Genomic DNA, 24526 nt, shown 5'->3' with positions numbered 1-24526 from the left:
CTCGTTCATCATCAATTTTGTAGAGGGACACAATGTTAGCTAATTAATTTATACTTCAAGAGGACACATCATACAAAGGGCGAACAATAAGAGTCTTGGTAATTAGTTCAACCTAGTTGGGTACACATATATATTGATCTAAAAGTCAATGGAGTCTAAATTTGCTTATGTTTTCAAGGAAAAATTGACCGTTGCTTCTATTTTTGGACAAAAATATATAGTTGGTTCTCATAGCTAGGTTTAATTTGAAGTTGAAAATGCTCGTTGCCATGGCAGGCCTTGAGCATTGCCTGGCTGTCATGCCTTGAACACTAAACCAATGCGACCAAAGGAACGAAATGCTAATCTACAACCAACAAAAAGAGTAGAGGTCCTAGTTGTATTTAAAGTGCTTGCAATGAAATAACCCCAATTATATCCCAATAACAAAGCTACATCATAATACAAACTTCAAAAAATGAGCACTTGATGTCCATGAACTATTGAGCCAAACAAAGCTATTAAGAAGATACCTTAAGATATTCTACCAGTACGCAGATGGGTTATTATATATTGTATGAGTTAGTTTTATATATTCTAATATTCATTGCTAAATCAGAAGAAAGGAAAAGAAATTTGATCAAATTTGAGAAATATAAATTCTTAATGGCGAACTGTTGAGGAGTCATGCTAAGTGTATGACCGATATTGTTGAAATAGTATATCTTAATGTCATTAAAACAAATTAGTCTACTTGTTTCAAGTATGTTGACCAAGACATAAGCCGGAAGCATGCCAAGGAAAATATGCTTGATTCCACTCACAATTTGTACTGAAGGATCTACGCAATTCAAGCTATAGTAAGAGGATACCAAAACAACTTACCTCATTCTTCTGTTTCTCTCTTGTATTTTTTTGTTAAATAGACTATCTTTCGATGAGAATTAAGAGCAATGTGTATTTTGATCTTCATCATGCATTTGGAACACAATAAACACTTCATTTTGTCCTGAAAGGTTTTCGCTAAATCATCACATCATTAGTTATATCTGCCAACAATTGCAAAAGGTAAACAGAGAAAGAGTGATGAACTATTAATTCAAACTGGAAAACTTCAAAAACATATCATCTTGTTTGTTATCTGAATAAATATCTTTAGGATTGCTAGCGCAGTCCCCTTGTTGCGAGCTGGGTTCTTTGGAGTTATTGTTTTCTTTGAGTTGGGTTCAGATAGCTTTATCAAAATATTTATGTAAAGATGTGTCACGCATCGAGCAACCTTAGTTCTTCATGATGTATCTGATGCCATTGATGGATCATTTTCACTGGAATTTTTTATTTGAAATGTCCTTTATTCAGTTACTTAGTCTTCCTCTCAAGAGACCGAAAAGGGTCATCATGGCTATGCAAAAGTTAGATCAATAGTTAAAATTTTTTGGGTAGAACACATGTAAATTCATGGTTTATCAGTTTGTATTCTTAGTGATTATGTAACTGTAAACATGTATGGATTTTGTGTGCTTCCAACATGTTCCTTTTGATTATTCTGAGTTCATACGTGGCTTTGCTTTTTGGTATGTCGTTTAGTGAGCCAACATGCTACATATTGGTTGATACGTGCATTGCATGTGCTCGATTGCTAGTCACTTGCCAACTACTTTGATAATGCCTTTGTTGTCGTTGTTGTTGTTTGCTTGTGCATGCTGGCGTCTGCCAAACATTGATAAAAAAACTAAATCGATCCATTTCTTGATATAAATAACTAAAACTAAAATGATCCATTGATTTGTAGTTGTTTGGCATTATCTTCTCATTTGTGTTTTTGTTTCTAGTGTTGATTCTTTATTAAGATATGCTTGGTTGCCATTGTGGTGTGGAGAGGTTGTAACCTGGCCGCTGATTAATCTCTCTCTCCCTCTCTCTCTCTCTCTCTCTCTCTCTCTCTCTCTCTCTCTCTGCCTACGTAGGGGCATGATTATCATGTATTATGCTTGCCCCTGCCTACAAACCATTCTTCTACCCCATTATTAATTTGCTCGTGATATTACTAAATATCTTCTTTCTAGACCCGTTGATGTTCTAAATATCTTCTTTGCTTGTGTAAGGATGCAATCTTGAGCCAGCCTTTATTTATTAAGTGTTGTTGGCAATTTCATGCTATTGAGTTTGACCAGACGACGTTGCATTGCTTTCAAACAGAAATCCTTTGTTGACTGTGGGCTGGGCAAGGTGAGCATGCCTTGGAGGATGCTAGAGCATGTGAAGCACTGATGCCAGACTAAGCGTGCCTTGGAGGGCGAAGAGACGGCACGGAACGAGGATGCTCGAAAGGAATTGGTTGTCGGCGAACAAAGGAGGAGCGGGCCGCGGCGAGGGCGCACGCACGGTCATGGAGTCATGGGAGAGGAAAAGGAGGCGGCCGGGTGAGCATAGCCGAGGCCTCAGGGCGAAGGAAAAGGGAGAAGCAACGACGCTAGGACAATTTCGCATACATTCACAGCCCATTGAACATATAAACCCTCCTATACTGGTAGTCAGAACGAACCCCTCCACGTCGTCCCTAAAACGAAGCCCTCCACATCGCCCCTAAATTGGTGCCACCGCCTGTAAATTTTAAACCCCGCCGAGGGCATTTTAGTCTTTTTACGTGCAGGGGTATAAATCGCAGCCGCTCCCCTGGAGAAACCCTCGCCGCCGCCTCCCGTCCCACTCGCCTCCCCCTCCTCGTCGCCCTCCTCTCTCTCTCTCGCTGACCCCTCTCTCCCCCCGTGCAAGCCAGCCCCGGATCTAGAGGAAGAGGAGAGATGCGGGCGCCTCCCGTCCCACTCGCCTCCCCCTCCTCGTCGCCCTCCTCTCTCTCTCTCTCTCTCTCTCTCTCTAACCCCTCTCTCCCCCCATGCAAGCCAGCCCCGGATTTGGAGGAAGAGGAGAGATGCGGGGTCTGGAGGAGGAAGAGGAGATCCGGGCGTCCCGGCGGTGGATCGACCGATGCCAGATCGGGCGGAGGTCGCCGCTGTGGGAGGAGCAGGAAAGGGTGAGGCCTGGGCTCCACCGGCAGCGCACGCTCTTTAGGCTGGTGCTAGGCTGCATCTTTTCCTACCCCCGTCCTGGTGCCTCCTCCTACCCGCGTGAATGGCGAGCAGAGGGCGTGAGTACCAGGTGAGATCTTCCTCCACACTATTCCTCCATCCTGCAAGTGTGATTTCTTTCGTTTTCTATGAAGATCATTCACATCTATTTATTTTTCGTTCCTCTCCCATCTTAATTTCTGATTTGATTCCAGAGTTTGGATGTGGATGTTACTTCAGGGAGGAAGTTGGTTACAATTTTCATTTGTATGATGCAGCAGGCACAAACTAATTTACATGTAAGTTTTCTTTCAATGATTGGTGAGTTACAGGTCAACCCTGTCTCACCTCACTAAATCTGGAACTCATGCTTTTTTCCTTGCTTGATATTAATTCTCGATATTCTTGGCACATCCTTACAGGGATATCATGTGCAATGTATGAGTTGCTTTGCTTCGGTTGAAGATATATGTGTGCATGTAGATATAATCTTACATGCATTTTCAGTATGATATGAGCACTCTTTTGTTCTCTGGGTGTACATAGGTTGCAAGAATGAAAAGGCTTAGGGGATTATTGTTGAGTTTTGATTCACATGGATGCTCTATTCACGACTAATCTTTCTTTATTTGCAGAATTTGTTGGTGTTGCGGTCTCTCCCCATCTTAACAGTGTCTTCCGCTGCAAGGAGAGGAAATTTGTGTATATCACACCTATCAGCTACATCCCATGGAGAGGAATTTTGTGTCAGGCATTGTCATTGGAGAAGCTTTCACAGTCATGGCCCTTCTTTAAGTCATAAGATTTACAGATATACCGATTCTAAAAGATTTGATTCACAGGTTAGTTCTAATGGAGCGACACGTATTGTGTTTGTGGTCTTCCAGTTTGCCTTTCTTCCATGCATCTGAAGGACTCATACTTTCATTTCCTCTTGCGAATTCATCCATCCATTCCTCTCCTTGCAGCTTTAAATTTGTGAAATCTGACGTATTTAGTTAAGAGAACATTTGCCACATAATTATGCTAATATTCTATGAATAATTGCACTTTTGTGGTTGTGCTAATAGTAATAGATGACTCTTAGCGACCCTGCGCATTCTCTAATTTTCCGTACATGAAAGTTTATTAAATGCATGCAGTGCTTTATCCTGATTTGCAAGAGGAACAATATGAAATTCCTATTTCACATAAGTGAAGGAAATCTATAACACTGATTGTTATAGTTGGTGGTCCGGTGATTCCAGTTTATTTCTCTAATTTGATGTAGGAAATGGATTGTAAATTGCAAGTGAGTTGGGGCTTCTGATTGGACCTTGTGGTGGTTGGATCTGCTGACAGATAGGGAGAAGCATGATATGATGCTACTGCTGCACCTATTATTTGATTTCTCTCAATTTGCAAGAGGAACAACATGAAATTCCTATTTCACATAAGTGAAGAAAATCTATAACACTGATTGTTATAGTTGGTGGTCCGGTGATTCCAGTTTATTTCTCTAATTTGATGTAGGAAATGGATTGTAAATTGCAAGTGAGTTGGGGCTTCTGATTGGACCTTGTGGTGGTTGGATCTGCTGACAGATAGGGAGAAGCATAATAGGTTGCTACTGCTGCACCTATTATTTGATTTCTCTCAATGTTTCAATCAGTTTATCTAAAGCATGATTTTAATATGCAATTTTATCAGTCCGAGATTACCTGAATGATTCGTGGAAATTAGAATGTGGGGATCTCAAAGAATGTTTCACAAGAAAAACAAATATTGGCCATTTCCAAACTTGCTCGGTGGTCGAGGTACTATAGAGGACATCAGTAGAATGAAAGCAAGAGCAACCTGACAACATTATTGATAGTCAACTTCCATTATCAGCAGCTTCACACGTGTATGTATTCTTTTGTTCATTTCCATCTTTGTGGTATTTTCTTACTTCCCCTTGTTGGGATTCTTGACAGATCAAGAATTGTTGATGCAGGTATATCTTTCTTTTGGAAATGGAAGTTGTTGTTTCTTCCCAGGTGAGCTGAGGTGATAACTGAACTCTCTTCTTGCACTAGCAATCCATCTATTTTGATTTCATGATCATGGTTCTCCCGTCATGCTCTTATGATTTTATACATGCCAACAAGCATCCACGCGATTTGTTCTTTACTTCTGCACATATTACCATGTTTTCCCACAAAAATACACATGCCGCGGCAAGCCGCGGCAATCATGTTCTCAAGTTTTAAAGCGTATAAGATAAGAGCATGTATCTTAGTTATTTTGGCACTGCCATCCTTTATATTATAGGGTGTCTACATATGCAAATTTGCAAGTTAAATTTACCACACCTTTGAAACCTGCAGTTGTTTACTATTCTCTTAAATCTTTAAACTATGTGCTCCATTCCTTTAATTTCAGAACTAGGAAGGTGCGGATAATAAGAGTTGTTGACAGAGGCAACCTGCATATGTGTAAACAGTGGCTATGGTGGCTCAAAGGGAAGCAGCGGCTGCTCCATGGAAACACGCAACTTAGTGATGTACTTTTTGTTTCTAGATTTTGTTCACTCTCATTAAATTTTAAGCAAGAAAATCCGCTACCCTGCAAAAAGTTCTTCCAACAAATATTTTTGTGTGTGCAGCTAAGATCAATCTTCCTATTCATTCATTGCACGCTGTTATTCTGTAGGACCGGCGAAGTGCAAGGTCATGTACAAGGTGGGGGTTGATTGTCCCAGTTTTCTCTTTTGGTGTCTTGATTCTGTTTCTTCCTGGTTTGCACAAGATTCACTTATGAAATTTATTTTCTTGCCAACTTTTCAGGGATAAGCTTGTCAATGAAGGAAATTCTAAAAGAAAGTGACTACAAGCAACATTTGAAGGTACAGCTTGTATTATGTTACTTCAGAAATTAATATCATGGTCTGTTATTGAGAATCACGAGTTTCTTGACAATGAGACTCATTACATTTTCTTTTCATAAAAAAAAATCCTTGGAAGAGATTGTAAAGTTTAACGAGCATGTCCCTTTTACATCTCTTTACAGTGTGTTTTCTTTTGGTTTCACAACATTTTAAGTTTTATATTTTTTTACAGGCTGTGTATAGTGTAGGAGGTATTGATGATGAAATATGAATGTCCCTTGTTCTTGTCTGCTCCTGATCACAGTAGACTTGTGTGATGTGCTCTAGATCCTTTCTCTTTTTTCATTAAATGATTATGTGACTGAGGAGAGCATGTTCTTAATTAGGTTGCCATTGTGAAACTTGTTTTTGGTTTTTTTATTGTATAATACAGAGCTTCCAAATGGTTTAATCCTAGATATAAGTTACCAATTTTCGGTGTGTAGTGAGCTGGGAGCCGGGGTCATCCTTCTCACCACCAGTCGAACATACTACTTCAGTCACCATGTTGAGCGATATAAAAGTTTCTCTATTTCAGAGAGCAACAACACGAGATTGTGCCCCCTCTTGCTCCAGGTGCATGTTGCTGTAATTAGTATCAACAGATTAAATCATGGACCATGTCTCTGTTTCATACCACCACTGTTCATAAATAGATAGCTTCCTAGAGATTGTGTAGTCCTAAGGCCATCCACACTATTGGCCGTTAAAGCGTATTGAGTGCATCAAGCCTAATTTTCTATTGGACAGATTTTGTTCTGTAATCTATTAGTGTTAGAACAATACAAATTTTCCTATTTTGCAAAAACTAACTTAGTGCTTCCTTCTTTTGGGTTTGAAATTCAGCAATTCTTTTCCTTAATCGCAAACTGAATTGTTCGTCGTTGCTATTTGGTTTCCCTTCTGTCTGTGGCATATTGATGATTTGATCCGCATTCAAGAAAGAAATATTCCATGCAAGCCTCCAGCCTAAGTAAAGAAATTTATTTGCTTGCCATTTGAATAAAAAATTTGAGCACGACATTACAAATGAGAAAAAAATATTTTTATGCAGATCCACGACACTTCACAAAAGAGTATACATCAACATTGTCTGCTAGAAAAAAAACAAAGTAGTCTTTTAGTTCTTGCTTCAAATTTGTCTCGCGCGCCAAATGGCGCGACAGGTCATCTAGTTACGTGAAAGCCCGGTTAACGTGAGCACACCCAGATCGGTCTGTGGAGCAGCAGCCCTTTCAAGTTGTTTGGTCTGCCTGAGTCGTGCAAAGTGGCTCGGTAACCCAGGCGCATATTGATGTTGCGGGAGGACTAGGAGATCTGAGCCGCTTGTGACTATGATCGGACGGATGATAGCGTCAAAATGCTGAGCCGAGGCGTAGCTAGCCCCATTTTACTGTTTCTTTAATATATATTTATCCATACAAAATGAGAGCATTATTTTCTTGACAAGCCACGCTCATTTGCAGAACAAACAGACTACGCGCAGAGCTCATCTGCTCTCGGTTGGTGCTGGACACGGCGGTGCGGTTCAGACATCGGAGGAGTTCACAGCAAAAAAAAGACAAAATTGGTCAAAATAATACATGTACAGTAAACTTACAGCCCTAAATTTGCTTTTTTTTCCGAGAGCTATTGAAATGTCCACACTCCACGAAACTGGCACCGACTTCATGCACCTGAGTATCTAGTATCACAAAGTAATTCATATTTCGTTTTACTATTTTAAATGAATTTACTGTTCATCTTGGATGCATGCATCCAAGAGCCAAAACGAGCGTCAGATATTCAATTCGGTGCCCGGCTCATCCGCACCTGATGAACAGTAAACTTTAAAAAATACTAAAAAATATAATCCATACAAGAATTTGAGAGCACTATTAGTTTCTGAACAAGCTACGCTGATTGCACAAGAAGTAAATAACACGCGCGTGAAGACCGGAGGCGAGCTTGTTAGGCCTCAGTTGGTGGTGCTGGACACGGCGGTGCGAGGCTGCTGCATCGCCTCGGCATACTCGACGAGCCTCTCGACGCGCGGCATGACTAGCTCCACCGCGTCCAGCGCGCAGAAGAGCTCCGCCCATGCGGCCAGGAGCGGCGTGGTGGTCGGGTCGAAGGTCTGGAGCCCACACATCTCCTCCGTCGCGCGCATCGAGCCGAGGAGGCCGCCGAGCATGATGTCTAGGTAGCCGGGTACATCCCTGCCGCTGAAGAACCTCGCCTTGGACTCCATCAACACCCCCTCCAAGGTTTCCATGGCCACGGCCGCCTTCTTCCTCCCCTCCTCCTTCTCTTCGACCGTCTCGCCTCTCAACGCCTGGCTCCGCGCCTTCAACAGCTGCACTGAAAACGGTATATACATGAACGCGGCCATGTGAGGGTGAGGTAGCAAGCATTATGTATGCACCTACCGTGTCGTCGACGAAAACGGCCCAGAAGAGAGCGACGGCTCGGCCGTAGGGGTCGGCGGGGAGGAGGGAGGGCCCGGAGCCGGAGAAGGCCTCGTCGATGTACCGCAGGATGACCGACGACTCGCAGACGGGCTTGCCGTTGTGGATGAGCACCGGCACCTTGCCGGCGTGGGCAGGGTTGGACCTCAGGAGCAGCTCGCTCTTGCTCTGCAGGTCCTCCTCCACGTACTCGTAGCTGAGGCCCTTGAGGCGGAGCGCGATCTGCACCCGCACCACGAACGGGCTCGCCCACATGCCCAGCAGCTTCAGCTCCTCTCCGCGGCCGGCCATTCCCTTCCTACGTACTGCTTTGCTACTCTCTTAACATCAGTCTCCTTTGCTCCTTTCTTAATTGCCGGCCTTGTTGATTGAATTTTTTTTACTTTTAAGGACTCAACGACCAAGCACGTACGTACTACCACTCATATAGTAGTATAAACTAATAGTATCGTGTCACGTCTGGTGCTGTGCAAGATAATTCACGGGTAACCTTTTTTTAAGAAGAAACACCGGGTAGCATATGACAGTACTACTTCAAGGGAGTTGCACATTTGTCTCGTGCAACGTCTCGTGCTTTACCTTCTGTAGACTATATATAACGTGATACAGTCAATAAGTTACAGCCCTTAAACGGCCGGGCTGACTGGCATCCCTCGTATCTAACCCAAATATAAGGCGGATATAAAATACTCGGACGTGTTCGTCGTGTCAGAGCAAAGCCTAGCGATTTAACTCCACTCCACTCCGCAACCCAAGCTCCCCTCCGGCGATCTCTAGCCTTCTCTGACATGGCGGGCAACGGATTCGAGTCCTTCACCTCCAGAACTGTCGACCCTGAGCTCATCCCACGCGGCCCCGAGGAGGAGATGGTTGTCCGGCTTGCGCTCGGCCACTCCCGGGAGGAAGCCCCTGCGAGGCAACGCTCGGACTCCTTCCGTCGGGAATCCATTGTATCCGCCCAAATGGCATGGATCCGGCGCTAGGTATGCCGTCACTGCCTCACCGGAGGCGCTGCGGTCCGTCTGGTGTCCGAATGCGGTGGATGACGTGCAACCCCTCTGTTGACGAGTCGAGGCCACAGACGCACCATAGGCGTCATCCGACAAAAACATGGCGCGGCATGCTCGGCGACGCAGTGGGCGCGGGAGGCGGTGCCGGCCCTCGCAGCAGTGGACGTTGGAGAGGTGAAGTCGCATTCTCCGGCGCCCCGACGGATGGCCTGCAACCCCGCGCGCCGCACCCGTGTCATGGTGGATGTTGGCAGCTCCTCCCAGGACGGATCCATCACGGCCTCCGACGAGGAGGAATAGGGCAATGGGAGACGGTGGCGCCTTGAGTCCCATGTGTCGGGTCGTGTCCAATGTCCTACTCTACCTCGCCGGCGAGCGGACCCACACTCTGAGGGGCGGAGCCGGCTGCCGGACATGGACACGGCAGACCTGGACGGGCTCTGCTTAATATTAGGTTTACGTTGCATGTAATAGTATGTACTTGAGGTATCCGTATGCGGAATCAATTATTTGTGGTGTGACCGGTCACTGTCGACGGACGTGCCCGGATGTTTGAGGGGTCGGATTTGTCAAGTCCGGCTGTAGATGCTCTAAACCATCAAACAACGCTTCCACCACTGCGACGCGCACGGCTCGGACCTTCCCTCTCGTGATCTGTAACTTAATTAGCTTACAGCTTATTTCTAGTCTATTTGGCTACCCATGGGACCATACATATAATAATTTCAGATTACACATGTACTGACTCAATCACCTAGCTGTCCGCTAATTACAATTTAAACTATAGCACAACTTGTAAATAAAGTGGCCGTATGCATCGCCCAGATGCAGAGGCCGGGGGTCATCCTCCTTTTCTAAAAAAAATAGCACAACTTGTACACATATGTTAAGCACATAATTTTAACACGTGTGAATGTGTGTGGCCTATGGCCAGGCTGGCAGCGTGTTGGTATTTAAGCTGAACCGAAGAGAGGAGTTGGCATGAACGAGCATGTATCTGAATCTCACCTGTTGTTCTTTGTCTCTCATCTTCTTCCTCTCCAAGTCTCGTCCCCTTTCATCTACCTTCTCTCTCCCCTGGTGTGATCTCGATCCCTGTGGCAGTCAGGTCGTCACACTCCGGAGCACATGGTTGAGCTTGCAGCTAAAGCTGAGGTATCCACAGTAAAAGTTTGTGCAACAAGCTGGTCATCTGGTAGCAATGGCAGCTGGAAAAGAAAACCAATTGCACTAATGAACTAGCCAGAAACAAAGATCAAATGATCAAGTAATACCTCCATTGGAATAGTTCTGACAGCATGCCTTCCATTCAGTTAGGCCTATAGCTCTCTCTGGTGTGCAGAAGAACAAGGGCAATGCTGAGGCAGTCATGCGTGTTGTGGAAAGAAAAGTAAAGAGACAAACCTATGATAAGAATCCACTACATTTTGTTTTTCATTCTACATTCTTATATACTCCCTCCGTTCCTAAATATTTGTCTTTTTAGAGATTTCAAATGGACTACCACATACGAATGTATATAGACATATTTTAGAGTGTAGATTCACTCATTTTGCTTCGTATGTAGTCACTTGTTGAAATCTCTAGAAAGACAAATATTTAGGAACGGAGGGAGTACATGATCAACAGTTTTTTCCAATACTTGTTCAACATTTTTAAAATACCTATTCAACATTTTTAAAATACTTGTTAAACATTTTAATATATATGTTCAACATGTTTTAAATACTTGGTCAACCTTTTTCAGATACTTACAATTTTCAAATACGTGTTCAACATTTTTTAAAATACTTGTTTAATATTTTTCTATACATGATCAATATTTTTTTAAATACTTGTTCAATATTTTTAAATGCTTATTCTACATTTTTTAAATACTTCTTCAACATTTTTCAAATGTTTATTGTAATATATATATATATATATATGATATTTCAAAGTATAAACAAAAGTACAAAATTAAAAGCACGAAAAGAAAACAGAAGACGTAAAAATAAATAGGAAAAAGAGGCTGTGGCCTCCCGCACTAGTGGGACGGCTCAGCTCACTCGCCCTTCAGCGAGTCCGCCGAATACAGGCCATTTGGTATAGGGCGTTGTCTCAAAAAAAAATTTAGTACAGGGCGCCCTTTTGTCTGTTCGAAATTGCAAAAAACTGTGCCTCCTCCTTTCACGTTAGCTATGGTTACCAACTACACAACTACCCTCATTTGATTTGACACATCCTTTCTCCGTTTATGACATCTTTTTTCTTTTTCTTTTTTCCTTTATTTTTTCTTTTCCTTTTTTTCTTGTTCCTTCTTTCTTTCTTTTTCTTAAATACATGATTTAAAAAAACCAGTGAGCTTTTTCCCAGTTCGTGAACTATTTATTCAAAATTGATGAACTTTTTCGAATTTGTGAACCTTTTTTGAAAACTAGTGAACCTTTTTGACATTAGTGAACTTTTTTACCGAAATTGCTGAACTTTTATAAACCTGAGAACCTTTTTTCAAAATTCGGTGAACTCTTTTCAAATTTGTGAAAAAAAAATTTATCTAAATCGGTGAACTTTTTTTAAATCCATGAACTTTTTCTCAAATCCGTGAACCTTTTTTTCAAAATTTGGTGAACAATTTTCAAATTTGTGAACTTTTTTATCATAATTGACGAACCTTTTTTATATCCATGAACTTTTCTCAAATCCGTGAGCTTTTTTCAAAATTCAGAAAACTCCTTTCAGATTTTTGAACTTATTTTTACAAAATCGATGAACTTTTTTCGATTTTATGAATTTGTTTTGTGAAAAGCCATGAACTGTTTTTGAAATAGATGAACCTTTTAAGAATTCGTGAAATCTTTTTAATATTTACGATTTTTCCCCAAATATACTGGGATCGGAAAAATGGTCAAATAGCGTGTTTTCAATTAATGACATCAAAGCGATGGGGGTGTGGTGGTTAGGAGAGCAACTAGTTAACGAGCGCTCCTTCGGGAGTCTCGCAACGATCAGCGCCACTTGGCGCGCTCTCAGCCATTCGCCACGTGTCGCGCTCTGGACGCTCCCTCTGGATTTTTTTTTATTTTTTTTTCCGCACGCGTTTTCTGCTTTTGAAACGGTTTTTTTGGTTTTTTTTGACGTTTTGTTTTTCCCCCGGTCTTCCTTAGCTTTTCGATCAAAAAAAAGTTTTTGAAATTATTTTTTTCGCGAAAGAAACGCGTTTTCTTTTTTTTCTTTCACGAAAGTCACGGCCGTGATTTTCGGAAACGAAAAAAAACTTGTTTTCTGTTTTTTTTCTTTCGCGAGAGTCAAGGTTTTGCTTCCGCGAGAGGCACGGTTGTGCTTTCGCGAGAGTCACGGCCATGCCTCTCGAAAAGGGAAAAACAAAACACGTTTTCTGTTTTTTTTTCTTTCGCGAGAGTCACGGTTTTGCTTCCGCGAGAGGCACGGTTGTGCTTTCGCGAGAGTCACGGCCTTGCCTCTTGGAAAGGGAAAAAATACTCGTTTTCTATTTTTTTTTCTTTCGCGAGAGTCACGGTTTGCTTTCGCGAGAGGCACGGTTGTGCTTTCGCAAGAGTCACGGCCGTGCATCTCGGAAACGGAAAAAAAAGGGTTTTCTATTATTTTTTTCCTTCCACGAGAGGCACAATTGTAATTTCGCGAGAGGCACGGGCGTGCCTCTTTCGGAAAGGGAAAAAAACCGTGCTTCCAGTTCGTTTTTTGCCTGGTTTTTTTCGTTCGGTTTTTTATGAAAAAAATGTTTGTCAAAACCTATCAACATTGGATCTAGTTTTGAAGATCTCGACGCGAGGAATCCAATAGTGAAAACCGTTCGAGATTTGGACGCACGGTTTAAGAGATAAAACGTTTTAAATAAATGGACCTATGAAAAAAGAAAAAACTCCCAGGTTGTGACAAGTGGCGTGCTGCATGTGCGTCACTTGTCGCGACCTGGGAAAGTGAAGTGTTCTTTGCAATGAATACTCCTTAATTAGTGATTTCGGGTGGTTAGTAGCTTGTGTTTTTAGCGTGCATGCTGGTTCGATTCCCACATTTTGCAAAATAGTAGCGCGGTATTCACGTTTCTTTTGGAGCATTTTTGCTGGACGCCAGCGATGCTGGGCCGGCCCATTACTGGACATCTCGTATTTCCCACTAACGGGATGCACATCCTAAGGCCCAAAACGACACCCAGGATACCCGCCTGCCTGGAGCCTCCCTGAGATGTGCCTGGTAGTTGTTTGCTTGGTGTCCTGAATAAGTGTGAAGCAGCCTGGACGTACAATCTAACTTGGTTAGCCTGGCTTGATGCCCGGCAAGTTCATTAGCCTGGGCCAGGCGTAACTTCAAAGAAAAAAGCCTGGACCAGGTGTTCTTTTTTCCTGCCCGCCGAAAGCAGCAGCAGCCTGGGACTACTAATTAGCATGTGATTGGCGTTTTTTAGTCCGATTAGTACCTCCGTCCCAAAATTCTTATCTTAGATTTGTCTAAATACGGATGTATCAAGTCACATTTTAATATTAGATACATCCGTATCTAGACAAATCTAAAACAAGAATTTTGGGACGAAGGGAGTACATCTTATCGGCCCGAGGCCATCAATCAAACGCTTCACAGTCAGGCATGTCTGATCAGGCAGAAAAATAACTGCTCTCCAGGCTATTTTCAGGCACAATTTTTTGCCAGACATGCAACCCAGGTCACGAACCAAACTGCCCCTAAATTCGCACTCCCTGGGCAACCCCAAACCCAGACAAGAAGTCAACTGCGCGACGGTTTGGCCCGTGGGACTTGAAATTCGATGCACGCTCATATCATAGTGACGCTGAGCACCTCGTTCTGTTAACCCAGACCACTCTGCTTTTCGATTTTTGGGTCAAATGGAACGTAAATTGGATGACACCATTGCTGAATGTACTTTTATTTTCTTACTGCCACCGAACATATGTTGTCAAGAAATTCCATGCCCCAACTCCCAGACTAAAAAAGGTTCAAAACAAAAAGGAAACGTTTACCTTCAGCCGACCAATCTTTTGTGAGTGTCCGCCGCCTCCCTGTCCGTCCCATGCACTGTTAATCAGCACTGTTAATCAGACGATGGAGAGCGACCCCTTTTGTCTTGACGTTTCTGCAACTAGTGATTTGTTTCAGGAATAGGGTTTGCAATTAGCCTTTTGTTGCAAACCGAACATGGCTAGATCCTGCAGCGCACGGACAAGGGAGGGCGACGGCGGCTAAACCGAGCACCGCCGCCTGTACGTCATCGCTGCCAACGTATCCATGTTGGATTTCCGCCTCCAAACACCTCCCCACCGACGAGATCCGCCATGTCAGCCATGTCAGCGAGATCTGCCATGTCGGTCATGGAGCACCATGAACTTCGCCGCCCTCCTATCACCACCGAGGCAAGTAGCAACCACATCACCACGCACATACGTCCAAGTCCACTACACGCTCGGCCCTGTGTCGCTGTTTGCAACAACACCTCCCGTACATGTTTTCTGCAACAACGACGTTGTTGCAGAACGGTGGCAGTGAACGACGACTGTGCAAGTGTACGACGCGGCCGGAGAAGCTGTTACAATTTTTGCAACAAGGGTCTTGTTGCAAAAAATTAGACACAGCGGCGGGAGATGTTGTTGGAATTTTTGCAACAAAGATTTTGTTGCGAGAAATTAGAGAAATGGTTTTGCAACATGGGTCTTGTTGCGGAAAATCAGAGAAGAAGACATTTTGCAACAAGGGTTTTGTTGCAGGATGTAACGCCCGGATAATCATGCTACAGTAATCCCACGCTAATCAAGCCACGTCACTTTGGTTACTGTTGTTAACCGTGCGATGATTCAAAACCGTTTCATAATTTAAATTCAATTAATATCAACAATAAAAGTTTTTCAAAATTTAAAACAAAATGTTCGGGAGGTGCCATATTTTGGATAAGTAAATATGGTGTAATAAACACATTTTTATAAAATTCCTAGATAATTTAAAATAAAATAAAACAGAAAAGAGAAATAAATAAAAGAAATGCAAAACAGAAAACAAAAGAAAAGAAAGGAGAAGCCCCCCCAACTGGGCCAACTGTGGCCCAGCTGGCCAGCCCAACTGGGCAAGGGCCCAGCCGGCCGGCCCACCCCCACTCTCCCCTTATCCACCCCCCAGCAAACCCTAGCCCGATCCACCCCCCCCCACTCCCCCACCCCCTCTCGCTCTCTCCCCCCCACTCCCCCGATCCAATCGGGGCGACGCTGCCCCGACGACCCCGTCTCTCCCGCCCACACGCGCCCGCACGGCCGCGGCCGTTCGCCCGGCGCCCTGCGCCCGTTCCCCTTCGTGCTGCCCGTCGTCCTGCCTCCACCGCCTTGCCGCCGTCGCCCAGCCGCCCCGTTGGCCACGCCCGGGCCAGCGCCCGCACGCTCGCACACTCACGGGGCTCTGCCCGCAACGCCCTAACGCCCGTGCGCCCGTTATGCCCTGCTGGGCCTATGACACATGGGCCCCGCCCAGAGAACGTTTCGCCCAGAGAACGTTTTAATAAAAAAAATTAAAAAAAATTAATAAAAATAAATAAATAAGATAAATAAGATAATTAATTAACTTAATTAATCCTGTTAATATTAACTAATTAAGATTAATTAACCTAATAACTAATGAACCTAATTAACTACTGTTAATTAGCTAACAGTCCCTGACAGGTGGGACCCACCTGTCAGGTTGACCAGGTCAACGGTCAACGTTGACTGCTGACGTCATGCTGATGCATTAATTAAATTTTGAATTAAATTAATTTATTAAATTCTAAAAATGATTTAAATCTTTAAAATTTAATATAAAATAAACCATAGCTCGAATGGAAAAACTTTGTACATGAAAGTTGCTCAGAACGACGAGACGAATCCGGATACGCAGCCCGTTCGTCCGCCACACATCCCTAACGTATCGAACTCGCAACTTTCCCCCTCCGTTTATCTGTCCGAAAATGCGAAACATCGGGAATACTTTCCCGGATGTCCCCCCCCTTCGCCGGTACCACCTACTGCCGCGTTAGGGCACACCTAGCAACACGCTTTGTCATGTCATGCATCGTCATGCTTATGTTTGCATTTTATTTACTGTTTCTCCCCCCCCTCTTCTCTCCGGTAGACTACGAGACCGACGCTGCTGCTGCCCAGTTCGACTACGGAGTTGACGACCCCTCCTACTTGCCAGAGCAACCAGGCAAGCCCCCCCCCTTGATCACTAGATATCGCCTATTCTTCTCTATACTGCTTGCATTAGAGTAGTGTAGCATGTTACTGCTTTCCGTTAATCCCATTCTGTTGCATAGCCTCTCATTGTTGCTACAGTTGTTACCCTTACCTGCTATCCTACTGCTTAGTATAGGATGCTAGTGTTCCATCAGTGGCCCTACACTCTTGTCCGTCTGCCATGCTATACTACGGGGCCGTGATCACTTCGGGAGGTGATCACGGGTATATACTATATACTTTATATACATGACACATGTGGTGACTAAAGTCGGGTCGGCTCGTTGAGTACCCGCAAGTGATTCTGATGAGGGGGCTGAAAGGACAGGTGGCTCCATCCCGGTAGAGGTGGGCCTGGGTTCCTGACGGCCCCCGACTGTTACTTTATGGCGGAGCGACAGGGCAGGTTGAGACCACCTAGGAGAGAGGTGGGCCTGGCCCTGGTCGGCGTTCGCGGATACTTAACACGCTTAACGAGATCTTGGTATTTGATCTGAGTCTGGCCATTTGGTCTATACGCACTAACCAACTACGCGGGAACAGTTATGGGCACTCGACGTCGTGGTATCAGCCGAAGCTCTTCTTGACGTCAGCGACGGAGCGGCGCGCGCCGGATTGCACTGGAACGCCTGTTAGGCTAGGTATGCTTCCGGCCGCGTACGCAACGTGCAGGTGTGCAATGGGCGATGGGCCCAGACCCCTGCGCGCATAGGATTTAGACCGGCGTGTTGAGCTCTCTGTTGAGCCTAGGTGGGGCTGCGACGTGTTGATCTTCCGCGGCCGGGCATGACCCAGAAAAGTGTGTCCGGCCAAATGGGATCGAGCGTGTTGGGTTATGTGGTGCACCCCTGCAGGGAAGTTTATCTATTCGAATAGCCGTGTCCCTCGGTAAAAGGACGACCCGGAGTTGTACCTTGACCTTATGACAACTAGAACTGGATACTTAATAAAACACACCCTTCCAAGTGCCAGATACAACCCGGTGATCGCTCTCTAACAGGGTGACGAGGAGGGGATCGCCGGGTAGGATTATGCTATGCGATGCTACTTGGAGGACTTCAATCTACTCTCTTCTACATGCTGCAAGATGGAGATGGCCAGAAGCGTAGTCTTCGACAGGACTAGCTATCCCCCTCTTATTCTGGCATTCTGCAGTTCAGTCCACTGATATGGCCCTTTACACATATACCCATGCATAGGTAGTGTAGCTCCTTGCTTGCGAGTACTTTGGATGAGTACTCACGGTTGCTTCTCTCCCTCTTTTCCCCCTTTCCTTTCTACCTGGTTGTCGCAACCAGATCCTGGAGTCCAGGAGCCAGACGCCACCGTCGACGACGACTCCTACGACACTGGAGGTGCCTACTACTACGTGCAGTCCGCTGACGACGACCAGGAGTAGTTAGGAGGATCCCAGGCAGGAGGCCTGCGCCTCATTCGATCTGTATCCCAGTGTGTGCTAGCCTTCTTAAGGCAAACTTGTTTAACTTATGTCTGTACTCAGATATTGTTGCTTCCGCTGACTCGTCTATGATCGAGCACTTGTATTCGAGCCCTCGAGGCCCCTGGCTTGTATTATGATGCTTGTATGACTTATTTATGTTGTAGAGTTGTGTTGTGATATCTTCCCGTGAGTCCCTGATCTTGATCGTACACATTTGCGTGCATGATTAGTGTACGGTCATATCGGGGGCGTCACAAGTTGGTATCAGAGTCGACTGCCTGTAGGATTCCCCCTTTCCACACTCCTTGGCCGAAGTCGAGTCTAGACATTACAAAACTTTTACTAACATGGCTGTGTGTCTTACAGGCCCACGTCACCATTGGGTGGTACTAGGATCTTTTACTCCTCGACCTTTACTCTAGACTCTGAACTCTCTTCTACCCGGGTTAAACGAATTTACTAACTCTAACACTAGGATCCCGTGACCGCATTCACCCCAAAGTTGGATAAGCCATAGTTGTTTCTTAGAATAGTATTTTGAACAATTCACACACTGTCATTTGACTCCTTTGAAACGTATTTGCTTTCAGATGGAACCCACGAGGCAGGTTGTGCGCCACACGACGGCCATTGGTGCCTCGGGATCACCTGCTGTGCTAGCTGAGATGATGACCTATCTGGGTTATCGCTGGCACCCCGAGTACACCGTCTACGAGGAGTACCAGGACTTTAACCAGGAGCAGTACCATGCCATCGTCCACCTCTACTCGCGGGAGTATGACTCCACTACTGTGCTGCACACCGCTCATGGTGTTGGAGTGACCATCGATATGGCTGTCCACGATGCTGCTTATGCTGCTCTGACACGTCTTCGTGGAGAGTATCGGGAGTTGGACACCTCCCCTTTCAGGCACATTGCTATCGCATCTGATGTTGGTGCGGAGGGATACTATACTGCTGCCTACTCCACTGTCACCCGAGAGCCCTTCTACCATCAGAACCTGGTTCTGCATGCTGATGGGCTGGATCGAGCTAACCGAGCTCTTCGCCACGAGTTGTACACCACCCGTCAGCACCTTTACCGTGCTCTGACGCTGTTGCACCCCTTTGTCCGATCTAGGGAGCTACCCCGTTCTGCGATCTACCCAGCCAGGACTGTGATGCCCCAGGGTGTCGGCTGGCCAGATGTGGGAGGCCACTCTCCCGCACTTGGACCTCTTCTGCCACCTGAGCGTCAGGTTCTGCACCAGAGTATTCGCGGACCCCAGGTTGCTGACGTGGAGTTCCCGATGCGACACTACCAGCTTTCAGGCTACACCTACCTCCACAGTACCTCTTGGGACTGATGTAGGCTTGCTTGTTAGTGTTAGATGCATTCGCCGCGAGCCTGTGTGCCTATGTTGTTTTAGTCTATGTACTGAACTCTGTGTACTGAACTCTATGCATGACCCCTTTTGTAAGTTATGCCGACTACTATGTAGTAGCTATCGTGCTCCTTTCATTATGCATGTTTCATCATGAATGATTCTTGTCTTTGCAAATTTCTCAATGTTGAACCCTTGTTATATATTAGCAGGATGGTTAGACCAGGTGGTCATGGTAGTGGTGGCAATGCCCCACCACCACCTGAGTACATGGCTGGTATGATCCAACAGTTCGAACTGAACCGCCAATTCATGGAAAATATGATGGCTCAGTTTCCTCGCCCCAATATGGACCAGCAACCAACCCCAGTAACTCTGCAGGATTTCATGCGCCTCAATCCAACTGTGTACCGCAGCTCAACTCAGCCTCTGGATGCTGATGACTGGCTCCGTGACATCACCTATGAAATGGAGTCTGCCGATGTAGCCCCTGCCAACTATGTCACCTTTGCTTCCTTCTTTCTGAAGGGACTCGCAGCTCAATGGTGGGACAGCCACAGGCGTACTCTGCCAGCTGGAACAATCATCACCTGGCCAGACTTCCAAGCTGCTTTCCGTGCCCGCTTCATTCCTCAGGGAGTCATGGACCGGAAGAAGCGTGAGTTCCGCAACCTCACCCAAGGCAACAAAACTGTTGAAGCTTATCAGCGGGAGTTTCTGGACTTGTCTCGCTATGCTGAAGAGGACATTGCAACTGATGCACGCAGACAGGAGAAGTTCCGTGATGGCCTTCAAGCTGACATCAAGCTCGCACTGCCAGTGCATGATTTTGCTGATTTCGCCACCTTGGTGAACAAGGCCATCAATGTCGAAACTGGTCTGCAGGAATACCAGAGCTCTCACAGGCGCAACCGAGACACAGGCTCATCTTCGGGCCCGCCCTCACAGAAGTGTAAGATATGGATCCCGAATAGCATGTACCGTCCAAATGCATCTGCCCCAAGGCAGACCTATGCTGCACCTCGTCTGCCTCCACCACCATCTAGGCAGTCAAGACTTCCAGCTCCACCATCCCAAGCTCCTGTTCCCACTCCCAATAATGGTTTGTGCTTCAGGTGTGGTCAACCAGGACACCGTGCTAGAGAATGCAACCAGAACCAGAAACAACTGGCCCTTCCAGCAACTGGCCATGGAAGCAACCCGACCCGCAGCAACAAGGCCAAGTCTTATGGTTGTGTTCATGCCAACTGTTGGGAATTGTAGCATAATTTAAAATTTTCCTACGCTCACCAAGATGCATCTATGGAGTCTACTAGCAACGAGGGGAAAGGAGTGCATCTACATACCCTTGTAGATCGCGAGCGGAAGCGTTCCAATGAACGTGGATGACGGAGTCGTACTCGCCGTGATCCAAATCACCGATGACCGAGTGCCGAACGGACGGCACCTCCGCGTTCAACACACGTACGGTGCAGCGACGTCTCCTCCTTCTTGATCCAGCAAGGGGAAAGGAGAGGTTGATGGAGATCCAGCAGCACGACGGCGTGGTGGTGGATGTAGCGGGTCTCCGGCAGGGCTTCGCCGAGCTTCTGCGAGACAGAGAGAGAGAGGTGTTGCAGGGGAGGAGGGAGGCGCCCAAGGCTGTGGTGCTGCTGCCCTGCCTCCCCCCTTTATATAGGCCCCCTGGGAGGGGGGCGCCGGCCAAGGATCCCATCTGGATGGGGGGAGGCGGCCAGAGGGGGGAAAGGGGTTGCCTTGCCCCCCAAGGCAAGGGGGAAGTCCCCCCACCCTAGGGTTCCCAACCCTAGGCGCATGGGGGGAGGCCCATGGGGGGGCGCCCAGCCCACTAGGGGCTGGTTCCCTTCCACTTTCAGCCCATGGGCCTCTCCGGGATAGGTGGCCCCACCCGGTGGACCCCCGGGACCCTTCCGGTGGTCCCGGTACAATACCGGTAACCCCCGAAACTTTCCCGGTGGCCGAAACTGGACTTTCTATATATAATTCTTCACCTCCGGACCATTCCGGAACCTCTCGTGACGTCCGGGATCTCATCCGGGACTCCGAACAACTTTCGGGTTTCCGCATACATATATCTCTACAACCCTAGCGTCACCGAACCTTAAGTGTGTAGACCCTACGGGTTCGGGAGACATGCAGACATGACCGAGACGCCTCTCCGGTCAATAACCAACAGCGCGATCTGGATACCCATGTTGGCTCCCACATGTTCCACGATGATCTCATCGGATGAACCACGATGTCAAGGATTCAATCAATCCCGTATACAATTCCCTTTGTCAATCGGTATGTTACTTGCCCGAGATTCGATCGTCGGTATCCCAATACCTTGTTCAATCTCGTTACCGGCAAGTCTCTTTACTCGTACCGCAATGCATGATCCCGTGACTAACGCCTTAGTCACATTGAGCTCATTATGATGATGCATTACCGAGTGGGCCCAGAGATACCTCTCAGTCACACGGAGTGACAAATCCCAGTCTCGATCCGTGCCAACCCAACAGACACTTTCGGAGATACCCGTAGTGCACCTTTATAGTCACCCAGTTACGTTGTCACGTTTGGCACACCCAAAGCACTCCTACGGTATCTGGGAGTTGCACGATCTCATGGTCTAAGGAAAAGATACTTGACATTGGAAAAGCTCTAGCAAACGAAACTACACGATCTTTTATGCTATGCTTAGGATTGGGTCTTGTCCATCACATCATTCTCCTAATGATGTGATCCCGTTATCAATGACATCCAATGTCCATAGTCAGGAAACCATGACTATCTGTTGATCAACGAGCTAGTCAACTAGAGGCTTACTAGGGACACTTTGTGGTCTATGTATTCACACATGTATTACGATTTCCGGACAATACAATTATAGCATGAACAATAGACAATTACCATGAACAAAGAAATATAATAATAACCATTTATTATTGCCTCTAGGGCATATTTCCAACAGTCTTCCACTTGCACTAGAGTCAATAATCTAGTTACATTGTGATGAATCGAACACCCATTGCGTCCTGGTGTTGATCATGTTTTGCCCTAGGGAGAGGTTTAGTCAACGGATCTGCTACATTCAGGTCCGTGTGTACTTTACAAATATCTATGTCTCCATTTTGAACACTTTCACGAATGGAGTTGAAGCGACGCTTGATATGCCTGGTCTTCCTGTGAAACCTGGGCTCCTTCGCAAGGGCAATAGCTCCAGTGTTGTCACAGAAGAGAGTCATCGGGCCCGACGCATTGGGAATCACCCCTAGGTCGGTAATGAACTCCTTCATCCAGACTGCTTCCTGTGTTGCCTTCGAGGCTGCCATGTACTCCGCTTCACATGTAGATCCCGCCACGACGCTTTGCTTGCAACTGCACCAGCTTACTGCTCCTCCATTCAAAATATACACGTATCCGGTCTGTGACTTCGAGTCATCCAGATCTGTGTCGAAGCTAGCGTCGACGTAACCCTTTACGACGAGCTCTTCGTCACCTCCATAAACGAGAAACATATCCTTAGTCCTCTTCAGGTACTTAGGATATTCTTGACCGCTGTCCAGTGTTCCATGCCGGGATTACTTTGGTATCTTCCTACCAAACTTACGGCAAGGTTTACATCAGGTCTGGTACACAACATGGCATACATAATAGACCCTATGGCCGAGGCATAGGGGATGACACTCATCTTTTCTATATCTTCTGCCGTGGTCGGGCATTGAGCCGTGCTCAATTGCACACCTTGCAATACAGGCAAGAACCCCTTCTTGGACTGATCCATACCGAACTTCTTCAATATCTTGTCAAGGTATGTACTCTGTGAAAGACCAATGAGGCGTCTTGATCTATCTCTATAGATCTTGATGCCTAATATATAAGCAGCTTCTCCAAGGTCCTTCATTGAAAAACACTTATTCAAATAGGCCTTTATACTTTCCAAGAATTCTATATCATTTCCCATCAATAGTATGTCATCCACATATAATATGAGAAATGCCACAGAGCTCCCACTCACTTTCTTGTAAACACAGGCTTCTCCATAAGTCTGTGTAAACCCAAACGCTTTGATCATCTCATCAAAGCGAATGTTCCAACTCCGAGATGCTTGCACCAGCCAGTAGATTGAGCGCTGGAGCTTGCATACTTTGTTAGCATTCTTAGGATCGACAAAACCTTCCGGCTGCATCATATACAACTCTTCCTTAAGGAAGCCATTAAGGAATGCCGTTTTGACGTCCATCTGCCATATCTCATAATCATAGTATGCGGCAATTGCTAACATGATTCGGACGGACTTCAGCTTCGCTACGGGTGAGAAAGTCTCATCGTAGTCAACCCCTTGAACTTGTCGATAACCCTTAGCGACAAGTCGAGCTTTGTAGATGGTCACATTACCATCTGCGTACGTCTTCTTCTTAAAGATCCATTTGTTTTCTATGGCTCGCCGATCATCGGGCAAGTCAGTCAAAGTCCATACTTCGTTCTCATACATGGATCCTATCTCGGATTTCATGGCTTCTAGCCATTTGTCGGAATCCGGGCCCGCCATCGCTTCTTCATAGTTTGAAGGTTCACCATTGTCTAACAACATGATTTCCAGGACAGGGTTGCCGTACCACTCTGGTGCGGAACGTGTCCTTGTGGACCTACGAAGTTCAGTAACTTGATCTGAAGCTTCATGATCATCATCATCAACTTCCTCCCCAGTCGGTGTAGGCACCACAGGAACATTTTCCCGCGCTGCGCTACTTTCCGGTTCGGAGGGGGTGACTATCACCTCATCAAGTTCCACTTTCCTCCCACTCAATTCTTTCGAGAGAAACTCCTTCTCCAGAAAGGACCCGTTCTTGGCAACGAAGATCTTGCCTTCAGATCTGAGGTAGAAGGTATACCCAATGGTTTCCTTAGGGTATCCTATGAAGACGCATTTTTCCGATTTGGGTTCGAGCTTTTCAGGTTGAAGTTTCTTGACATAAGCATCGCATCCCCAAACTTTTAGAAACGACAGCTTAGGTTTCTTCCCAAACCATAATTCATACGGTGTCGTCTCAACGGATTTCGACGGAGCCCTATTTAAAGTGAATGCGGCAGTCTCTAA

General features: G+C 45.8%; 1 protein-coding gene and 1 long non-coding RNA gene across 2 annotated transcripts; one reads left to right on the top strand and one right to left on the bottom strand.

Annotated features, from left to right (window-relative positions):
- The first annotated feature begins 4113 nt into the window (after nt 1-4113).
- Nucleotides 4114-5706, top strand: LOC123493936 (uncharacterized). The gene is made up of 3 exons (XR_006663423.2): nt 4114-4932; nt 5023-5065; nt 5451-5706. It is a non-coding gene; the product is annotated as an uncharacterized lncRNA (long non-coding RNA).
- A 1911-nt stretch (nt 5707-7617) lies between these two features.
- LOC109784608 (probable glutathione S-transferase GSTU6) lies at nt 7618-8863 on the bottom strand. Its single transcript, XM_020343206.4, has 2 exons — nt 8343-8863; nt 7618-8269 (listed from the first exon to the last, which is right to left on the bottom strand). The coding sequence occupies exons 1-2, from the start codon at nt 8670-8672 to the stop codon at nt 7892-7894; spliced, it is 708 nt and encodes a 235-aa protein (XP_020198795.1). The 5' UTR covers nt 8673-8863; the 3' UTR covers nt 7618-7891.
- Nucleotides 8864-24526: the final 15663 nt, after the last annotated feature.

Source organism: Aegilops tauschii, chromosome 5, assembly GCF_002575655.3.
Source record: "Aegilops tauschii subsp. strangulata cultivar AL8/78 chromosome 5, Aet v6.0, whole genome shotgun sequence".
Classification (NCBI taxonomy): Eukaryota; Viridiplantae; Streptophyta; class Magnoliopsida; order Poales; family Poaceae; genus Aegilops; species Aegilops tauschii.
The sequence above is the reverse complement of the archived record's forward strand: the minus strand, read 5'-3'. Positions and strand labels throughout refer to the sequence as shown.